At 36.2% G+C, this 10,392-nt stretch overlaps 3 protein-coding genes across 3 annotated transcripts; 2 read left to right on the top strand and 1 right to left on the bottom strand.

Annotated features, from left to right (window-relative positions):
• Nucleotides 1–1,049: 1,049 nt before the first annotated feature.
• Nucleotides 1,050–9,133, top strand: LOC111782096 (protein BTR1-like). The gene is made up of 9 exons (XM_023662890.1): nt 1,050–1,280; nt 2,376–2,614; nt 2,698–2,804; nt 5,759–5,952; nt 6,307–6,383; nt 7,614–7,709; nt 7,835–7,896; nt 8,516–8,600; nt 8,686–9,133. Exons 1-9 carry the CDS (start codon nt 1,196–1,198, stop codon nt 8,698–8,700), a joined length of 960 nt encoding a protein of 319 aa, XP_023518658.1. The 5' UTR covers nt 1,050–1,195; the 3' UTR covers nt 8,701–9,133.
• LOC111782103 lies at nt 1,293–2,369 on the top strand. Its single transcript, XM_023662901.1, has 2 exons — nt 1,293–1,637; nt 1,720–2,369. Exons 1-2 carry the CDS (start codon nt 1,549–1,551, stop codon nt 1,997–1,999), a joined length of 369 nt encoding a protein of 122 aa, XP_023518669.1. The 5' UTR covers nt 1,293–1,548; the 3' UTR covers nt 2,000–2,369.
• A 402-nt stretch (nt 9,134–9,535) lies between the features above and the next one.
• LOC111808384 (glycine-rich cell wall structural protein 2-like) lies at nt 9,536–10,171 on the bottom strand. Its single transcript, XM_023694320.1, has one exon. The coding sequence runs from the start codon at nt 10,169–10,171 to the stop codon at nt 9,536–9,538; it is 636 nt and encodes a 211-aa protein (XP_023550088.1).
• Nucleotides 10,172–10,392: the final 221 nt, after the last annotated feature.

Raw genomic sequence — 10,392 nt, 5'->3', positions numbered from 1 at the left:
TCAACAACTTATTTATTTGAAACCATGGTTATAATTGATTTTGTAATTTAATATTTTACTGAATTTTAAGGTTGAAACTCGGAATAGCATCGTTAGACCTGCCTCGTCCCTACATCCATAAACATCTAGACCATTTACTCAGTCGAGGTAAGGTGGAATGGGCCGAGAAACATTCTCATTTCCATTTCCAGTGACATTCAATTACGTGTTCTCGACTCGAGACCCTTCGATTACATACTCACCCACAAAAATATATTAGAAAATTTTAAAAGTTAAGTAAACTAAATTCACAATTTGACCATTTTTTAATTTTTTCTTCAACTATACCATTTATTTTTTAATATCTCCGTAAATATTTATTACTATGGAGCAACTTTGAGTTTTTTTTATGCAAATTATAGATGAAATTTTGAACAATAAAAACGACATTGGAGAAGTACGTTTGAGTCAATGCCACGTAGGTACTCAACAATTATGTTACGGGCGAGAATATGGATCTTAAACCATCTTTCGAGGTGAATTTGATGTCCATGCTAATGCCACGTATGTACTCACTAATTACGTTACGCGTGAGAATATGGATCTTAAACCACTTTTCGAGGTGAATTCGTAGGTTACCTTATTATTACAACCCAATAGAAATAGATAGCTTAAGACACTAATTAAGGTCCACTCAATCTAAGTAGATCGAAGTCCGATTAAGACCAATGCGATTGGAGCTCGACCGAAAGACTATCTACTAAATAGACGAGCAAATAATAAATTAATTAGAAATTTTGGACAACCATTTTATTATATAAATTTTTAAAATTTCGAATATTGAACAAATAAATAAAAAAAAAAAACTCTAATTTGGAAAGTGGATCTTGTACTTAACCCTAATAATTACGTAAAGACTCAATCGCAGATAAGGGTTTTCGCGCCCCCAAAATATCCTTATTATTAAAAAAGAAAAAAAGAAAAAGAAAAAATTGTATTTTTTAGACAATCCAATAAAATAATTAAATATACAAAATAAAAAGGAAAAATATAACTGCATATTCAACTTGAGCTTCCATTTTGGCTTTGGTGTTGAACGAGTCGAGTTTTTGCGAGCGCTCTGCCACACCTTCTTCCCCATTTATCAACTACTCTGCAACTCTATCTCTCTTTCTCTCGCCGCCGCCGCCGCCGCCGTGAAGGAGGAGGAAGGAGAATGGAGTCCACCGAGTCCTCATACGTCTCGTCTCCGGAGGCACCTACGAAGCGATCTCCACCGCCGCCAAAATCTCCGAACTCAGGTATCTGATCTGATTTTAATCGCTCTTTTACTGTCATTTTCAACATTTTGATTCCTACTCTCACTGTTTTGTAAGAATTGTGTATACTTGGAGCTGTTCTTGTATGCGAGTGTTTTTGTTTCAGATCGGTTTGTTTGACGAATGATGCAATTGCGTCTTTCTCTTTCTCTCTCTCTCTCTGTTCAACCTTCTTATTTTTTTCATTATTTTTTGAATTTAAACCCTTGCCTTAAGTGTTTTGTTTGATTTATTTGTGCCGTCGGAGGGAATGAGAAATCGTGCAATTTCGACCTCCAATGGCCTGGAGACTCCTGCTTCTTTGCCTGGAAAGCTTAGAAGAAGAGAGTCTGACTTCTGGTAGGTCTTTTTTGTTTTTGGTCTGGGGGAAGGATTAGTCTATTGAGATTTATCACAGTTGACCGAATGAATTGGGGAGCAGTTGTCATTTTCTTGAAGTGCCATTGCCACCGGTTCATCCGTCGATTGACAACAAGCGCACTGCGTCTCCTGGTGTATGTCATAATAGTCGAAAGTTCGCTATCTTTGGTGATTGGACAGCAAGTAGAAAAAGGATAAGTTTCAAGTTTGTTCAAGCAGAGTATTTAAACTGTCTTTTAACCATTGGTTCTTCTATAATTTCACGAAGGCAGCTGAACGTTGAATGCTCTTTGCACATGACGAACTTGTTTTTCCCGTGTATTTCTTATTTTAATTCCTGAAATTGCCTCAATGAGAATCTGTATGACGATTTCTTCTAATAGGGATTGGGATGTAGATAAAAACCTTTCCTCAATTCTTCTTCACCATTGATGTTTATCATTTTTTCTTTTGTGAAAACGCAGTAAATAGTCTTATGTAAAATTTGATGAGAAAGCAAGGATTCATAAGACGTTCTATATTTACCACCTACACTGGAATATGCACGATTCTTTACAATGTATAATTATGATTTATATCAAAGGCTTTAGCTCTGTCACATTCTCAACATTGTAGATTAATTGATGGTGCATATGTGCCGTACATTTTGCGGATATCAAGATTACTTCCTTTTCTGCTTATGAATGTTGTCTCAGTCATCCTAATTGCTATTGTCAGATAATATGGAAAAGGCTACATATATTAGGTTTCTGGTATCAAACGCTGCAGCTGGTTCTGTAATTGGGAAAGGTGGTTCAACAATTAATGATTTCCAGTCACAATCTGGTGCACGAATCCAGTTGTCAAGGAATCATGAATTTTTCCCTGGAACCACTGATAGGATCATTATGGTATCTGGAACAATAAATGAAATACTGAAGGCCATGGAACTCGTTCTTGCCAAGTTGTTGAGTGAGGTAACCCCACTATGCAGTACAAGTTTACTCTAGAATTTAAATGTTCACTATTTATGATTGATTAAAATTGTGTTTGCTGGTAGCTTCACGCTGAAGAAGTAGATGATGCTGAACCGAGAACAAAAGTGAGATTAATCGTTCCCCATAGTTCATGTGGTGCTATAATTGGCAAAGGAGGATCCACTATAAAGTACGATGATTATTCCTTATTTTTCTAATACCATGGTTACTAATTGCTTTATAATTTACTAGCTTAAACGGTTTATTATTAATTATAATTCGGTTAAATTATTAGTTTAGCCCAAGTTGTAAAAGTGCCTAATTGATACATGATCTTTTAATTATGTGTTTAATTATGTGTCTAATAGGTCCATACATTTTGAACTTTGTGTCTATTAGGTTTGTGAATTTTAACAAAATATTAAAATAGGTTCAGGACCTATTACACACAAAAAGAAAAGTTTATGGATCTATTAAACGCAAAATTGAAGTTTAGGCTTTTTAAATTTTAGGGACCTATTAGACAATCTATGATATTAAGGTTTTAAGTATATTTATTTATTCAACTTACAGATCAGAAAAAAAAGTGCTAAGTGAACATTTTTTTTATAGTTCCTTGAAGGTATTTTCTATCTAAATTTGTATGAGGGTTCACTTTCCTTGCACAGATTGTTAAACAACTGCTGGCTTGTTTATCTAGGAACTTTTCCCTTCAACTCTATGTCTATATAGGTAATTGTGTAGAATGCAGATTTAGATCCTATTATGCTAGTTCTTGTTTATGCTTTTATTGAAAGGAGGTACACATTCTCGTCAGAATCCATTACTTTCAAGTTTCTCAGTCATGTCCAGGAAGAAAGTACCACTTGATAGATTATGCTGTTTTCTATTTGAACTCCACTTAATTACTGTTAAACATGGTTCAATCTAATNTTTTTTTTTTTTTTTTTTTTTTTTTTTTTTTTTTTTTTTTTTTTTTTTTAAGAAACGAAATTGTATTAAGAGAAAAAGAAAGGAAAATACATCCTAGGGGCAGGGGGTTGAGTGAAATTCCTCCCACAAAAAACCTAAAAGAAAGAGCTTTCCAACAGTTAAAAGTTGTAGAAGGATTGTAATTTCAAAAATAATTCTTGTGACTAAAACAAAAACTCTACCAAGAAACGGTAAGCTATATATATACTTCAACAAGAAAGTCTCAAAGAGGATGACTTATCTTCAAAGATCGTCTGATTTCTCTCCAGCCAATATTTGCCTTTTTGGACGCTTCCACCTCAAGAAACTTCAAGGAGCCAACCATCAATAGTCTTTGGCAAGTAGCCACACACACCAAATATGTTCGTAGGGGAATTCCACCCATTGACAGAAAAGGAGGAGTGGAGAAACCAATGGTCTAAGTTCTCTCTTCATTCCTAAGACAGAGGCAACGGGTTGAGGGAAACTGAGCCCAACTTTGACAGTTTCTTTAAAGCCAATCTTGAGTATTCTAACCTCTATGGGCCAAAGACCACATATTGAATTTGATGTTGTGACAGATCTCTTATGTGTTAAGTTTTATCAACCCATAAATGGTGTATGTTAGATGATAATTCCTCACAGCAAGCAAGTAATGGTACTGTAACAATGTTGTTTAAGGATTTCAATCTTGCACGTGACTTTTGATTTGGATGACAAAATGGATTTCCTTGGGTTTTCATATCATGGTTAAGGAGTAAATGTTTGAGTATCAGAGTGTTGTGTTCGTGAGGTTAAAAAAAATAAATAAATAGGAGAGAGAGAGTCTGCCCATAGATAGATGATCTCAACTTGTTGAGATTTAATTAAAGGATGGAAATAATTGTTGCCTCTAGGATGGTTATGCCGTCTTGTCTAAGCATATTGAGTGGCATTCCTTTCGTTGCATACACACATTGATTTAATGAGTGTACCTTTCCTACACATACAGGATATGCATAAAACAGTCGTAGTTTATCTCAGTCAGGTAATTGAAGATTCCAGAACTATATGAAGAAAATTTGTCGCGTTGGATAAATGACTCGTAAATGAATGGGCAAAAGAAAAGGGAAAGGAAGAAACATAAGGGACAGAGTTTCCATAATCAGAGAAATTTGAAATTTACATAAATCATGCTTTATTACTCTGCTTCTTTTCTTGGCTAGAAGATGACCTAATCCTTGACTTTTTAGGAGCATCAAATAATCATTCCATTGGCTTCTGATTCAGTTTAAAATTGTTGCCAAAGATTTGGTAATTTCTCAATAATTTTTTTCATCTTAACCATCTAAGTGTTAAAATAGCCATCTTAATAATAAATGACTCAAAGGGAATGAGTTCAATTTATGGTGGCCACATTCTTACGAATTTATTATTTTAATATCCTACTATTATCTTTCCAACCAAATGTTATAGGATCAAATCGTTGTCATGTGAGAATGTATGTGCTCGCCAAACCAAACACTCATGGATATAATTTATTTTTGTTTGCATCTTTGACTTTTTCTCTATCATTTTTCATTTGTGCACAATCATTTATTTGAATTCCAAATTTATCATTTGATTTTTATATGAACATAATATCATTTGATCTTTGGAGTGACAGGCCAACTTTAGCAGCTGCTTAAGTTTTGAGCTCTTTAAAATGTCTGATCATCAGAATTTCCAGAAGAAAAACTTCTGCTTATTTCATGTGCACTACATCAGAAAATAAGACTGACAGTGACAGTTCCGATTATGATTTAACTTATCATTCCAAAGATTTTTTTTTTTCAACTTGATTTGCATTAATGATTTCTAGTGGTTAGTAGTATTTGGTTTTAAAACTTGTCAGCTGGTATTATTATTATTTCTTTTTTATATGAAACAGAACTTGTCAGCTGTTACTGGTTTGGCCAAATTCCAATTATCTTTTTGGTGTTTCTTGATTTGTCTTGTAACTATACCTCCTTTGTAATTAACGCAAGTTTAGTTAGTTCCTTGGAAACTCCCAATGGAGGTTAATAGTTAGGTTATGTCTTTAGGTAACTTTCCATCTAATCGACAAAAAATCAGTCTGATTGAAAACTTGTATTCTGTCATTTATGGTCGCCTACCTTAAAAACACCATAAAAGTGTGTTTTTGGGCACTAACGCACCTGTACCATTATGCAGGACATTTATTGAGGACTCGCAAGCTGGCATTAAGATATCCCCACAAGATAATAACTATATGGGATCCACTGATAGGCTGGTGACGCTGTCTGGAACCATAGAGGAACAGATGCGAGCTACTGACTTGATTGTCTCAAAGCTATCTGAGGATCCACATTACACCCAGTCAATGAATTATCCATTTTCATACCCGAGTATGTCTTTATTTAGCTTTTCTATTTCATTGTGGTATTATATTATTCCGAACAAAAACTATTAAACGCTCACTTGCATTTTGTGGTTCACAAAATGTCCATCTTTTTTGGGGCACTTTCTTTCATCTGCTATATGTGATGCTGTTGCCTTATCTTTGTTATGACATGAGTAATTTATGCTTTTATGCAAATCAAACAGGTAGTGTAGTTGTAGGTTTAAATCACAACTGAAGAAAAATATTTATACTTAAGAAAAAGAAGGAAAAGATGAATAACTAGCTTTCCCGCATGTAAATTCTTGCTGTTCTCGTTATTTTCTTTAGCCATTTAATCTTTTACTTGCTTTTGCTACAGCATCATACAATGCTATGAACAATGCTATGAACTCCGGATCCAACGGAGGAACTGGAGGGAGGTTTCAGAACAACAAGGTTTGTGATACCATGGAAATTATCACTATTGCTGACCTTTCTTTCACAATGGATTTGGTACAGGCTTATGATACCATGGCAATTTATATCGTAATTATGAGATTTTCCAGAAAGTAATTGAGAAATAATTAACGATGGTTTTATGTGGATGATAGATTATATTGTCTGAACAACATTCCCATGCCATGCGTAGTATTAACTAATATAGTTGATGTTGACGATAAAATGACTTAAATCTCATCAATGTGATGCTTCTGTTATTTTATGACTTCCTTACATTCAAGAATTTCCTGACGCCAAAATTAGGCAGTAAATATGTTCCTTTGATACTGGATTTCTTTGTCAATGAGCAAACATTCACTGCGACAAAAGGCTAAATTGTAGAACAATGTGGATTAGCTGTTCAACTTTCAGTAGGGTAAACAGAAGCGAAGTAATGATGAAAAAGAAAAGAAGAGTGAAAACAGGAGAGCGAGTAAATGAAGCCATTTATCATGGTGCAGAACTCAATTGAGCTTCATGAAAAAAACCGTAGATAGCCTTCCTGTATTATGGTGGTCTGAAAGAGAAATTTTATGCATTTTCCGTTCTTTGTTGCTGTTTAATCCATCTTTTTGTTGCTGTTTAATCCATCTTTTTGTTGCTGTTTAATCCATCTTTTTGTTGCTGTTTAATCCGTCTTTTTGTTGCTGTTTAATCCGTCTCTTTGTTGCTGTTTAATCCGTCTCTTTGTTGCTGTTTAATCCGTCTCTTTGTTGCTGTTTAATCCGTCTCTTTGTTGCTGTTTAATCCGTCTCTTTGTTGCTGTTTAATCCGTCTCTTTGTTGCTGTTTAATCCGTCTCTTTGTTGCTGTTTAATCCGTCTCTTTGTTGCTGTTTAATCCGTCTCTTTGTTGCTGTTTAATCCGTCTCTTTGTTGCTGTTTAATCCGTCTCTTTGTTGCTGTTTAATCCGTCTCTTTGTTGCTGTTTAATCCGTCTCTTTGTTGCTGTTTAATCCGTCTCTTTGTTGCTGTTCAATCCATCCCTGTAGACTTAAAAGAATCTAGATACTGGTTTTCTCTTTTAACAACTATGTTTCTCTCTATCCCTCCAAGTAACTGCTGAAAAAGTGTTTGCAATGCATGCAACTGCATGAAATGAGGACTTTATGCAATTGCACATATATATTTCTTATACGTCTCTGTGACTTTATGATATTGCTGACAGAAGATCTTTTGAAATTGTCTAGGAGGAACGGAATAACTCCTTGACTATTGGCGTTTCAGATGGCCACATCGGATTAGTTGTTGGTCGTGGTGGAAGAAACATACTGGAAATTAGTCAGGTTTGTGTAAACCCCTCCACCTCCAATGCTTCCTATTTCCTTTCCGTGCAAGGTTGATAATATTCAAGTCACAAATGTTACTTCATGTATTACTTTTTTACATTCAAAAGCGTTTCTTATTACAGGCTAGTGGTGCCAGAATTAAGATATCTGATAGGGGAGATTTCATGTCCGGAACCACTGACAGGTACAGAGGTTCTTTTGATATATTTACTCCCTTTATACTGTTGGTCTGTAAGTTCTTCATGGTAACAGTTGTATACTTGATCTGGAAAAGAAATAGGAAAGTTTTAGGGAAATATGCAACTGTTACCATGAAGTCAAAGGACTCCAGTGAAGCAAACATAAAACGTAATGGATAATTATAGAAGTCTTTACGCATGCAGAGATCCAAAGAGAGGCATGATATGTAAAGATTTTTGTAATTATCCATTAGGTTTTATCTTGTTTGATTGGAGCCTTTCTTTGACCAGCGGACTCTTTTAGGGTGTTTCTTTTTATTAAATTACAAGTTTAGTCCGTGCACTTTGAGGTCTTTCGTTTGTTGGATTCTAAACTTAAAAAATTCTCATAGATCGAACTTTCAATTTTGTAGTTTCGTGACAAATACAAGTCATTAAACTTAATTTCATTTTATGTCTAATGGAACCCTTTTCAATTATATGTCTAGTACGTATGTGAATTTTAAATAGTTCGTAAATTTGGAAGATTAGAGACTAAATTGGTACAAATCTCAAAGCTCACGAACTAAAATTTTAATCTAACTCTCATTTTTAATGCATACTTGATTGGTCCACAATTTGCAGGAAAGTAACGATTACGGGGTCACAAAGAGCAATCCGCGCTGCTGAATCGATGATTCTGCAGAAAGTAGCATATGCTTCTGAGAGGGTAATGCCTTTGAAATCCATTAACGATGCTTTGTACAGTTCTGTTACGATCTATAGCATTTTTTTTCGTTATCGAATCGATGCAGGTTCTAGCACAGTGATAGAATGGCGAAAGCTCTGAATGTTTGTAGAAGCAAGGCCGGGAGATTTTCAGTTTTACCATTGAGGGAGAGCATGGCAATGGCAATGGAAATGAGCGGAAAAATAGAGTTAAGATGTCCTGGTGCGTTGAGAGAGATAACGCCATAATTTGATTGATGAGCCAAATAGAAAGATTAGCAGTGTCAAGTTGTTTATACAATTGTAGCCTTGAATTTATTTTATATTTATGTTTTGAGCTTTATCTCTATTATATTGTTTGAACCTGCCTTCTCTTCACAACAGATTGTAGCTTCTTAGGATGTTCTATTTTTATTAATTGGTGAATTCTTTAGTCTTTATGTTGGGGTTTGCTGAGAGATTTTGTTCTTGTATGTTCTGTTAGCAATAACTATCATATATATGCATATACCTCCCATGTGGGCTTCTGGGCCATCTTTTGGGCCTCATGAATTTGAGCCCAACTCTATTAGTCGTTTTGCTAGATGTCGACATGTCGGAACTCAATTTGTTGAGTGTTTCCTATCGTTTATAATATTTTATGTTCTACAGTTAAGATAGATCTGGTCTTTTAGATTTTTTGTTTTTGAAATTTGGTTTTATTTCCCCTCTCTATTTTACGTTCCTTTTGATTAGTAGCTTTTATTGATTAAGAGATGATAAGAAAGAGAGTAAAATTGTTAATAACTGGAAGATATATTATTTGAAGCCTCGCAATACAACAAACACACCACATTTTATTATCATCTTTCTAAGTCGACGCTGCTATTACACTCTTTATTTCTTCAAATGCTTACCTCATATATATATATATATATATTATGTTCATGACCATTCTTAATCCCCACCTCCTCCATATCCCGACCCATATCCCGAACCATATCCGGACCCTCCTCCCATTCCTTCTCCGCCCCCGCCTCCGCCTCCGCCTCCGCCGCCACCTCCTCCTCCACCACCTCTACCCCCACCATTTCCATACCCTCCTCCACTCCCATATCCCGAGCCATATCCTGAACCACTTCCAATTCCTGAGCCTCCTCCTCCTCCTCCACCTCTGCCACCTCCTCCACCACCTCCTCCGCCACGTCCTACTCCACCACCAGACCCATACCCTGACCCACTTCCCGATCCAAACCCGTGACCATACCCGGCTCCATTTGCACCGCCGCCTCCTCCCCCACCACCACCTCCTCCTCCCCCTCCACCTCCACCACTCCCGTATGGCCCATATGGCCCATATGGCCCATACCCTTCATCTCCATATCTAGGATAGCCACCATCGCCATATCCCGAACCATACCCAGAGCCATACCCCGAACCATATCCCGAACCTGACCAAGGTCTTGAACCTTCTCCGCCACCTCCACCCCCACCACTACCACCTCCGTACCCCCTAAGGAATCTAGCAGCAAGAGTTAAGTCCGCCATTAACAAAACCAAGAGCACCAAACCGATAGCCCCGGTGGTAGCCATTGATGATTAAACTCAATAACGTAGAGAAAAGTTAAAAGCAGGTTATGTGAGAATAGGAGGGAAGGGAAGTGTTGGGATGCTTTACGTAAGCCAAAGGTTTGATTTTTGATGCGTGGAATTGATGGGATTTATGGTCCCTTATTTATAGGCCTCGCAAAGCTTACGTTTTGAAACTCATTTTGGCAATTCTAGTACCTTCTTCCTCACTTTAGTGGAGTTGG

This window comes from Cucurbita pepo, chromosome LG01, assembly GCF_002806865.2.
Source record: "Cucurbita pepo subsp. pepo cultivar mu-cu-16 chromosome LG01, ASM280686v2, whole genome shotgun sequence".
In the NCBI taxonomy this organism is placed as follows: Eukaryota; Viridiplantae; Streptophyta; class Magnoliopsida; order Cucurbitales; family Cucurbitaceae; genus Cucurbita; species Cucurbita pepo.
This window is presented reverse-complemented; position numbering and strand designations above follow the sequence as displayed.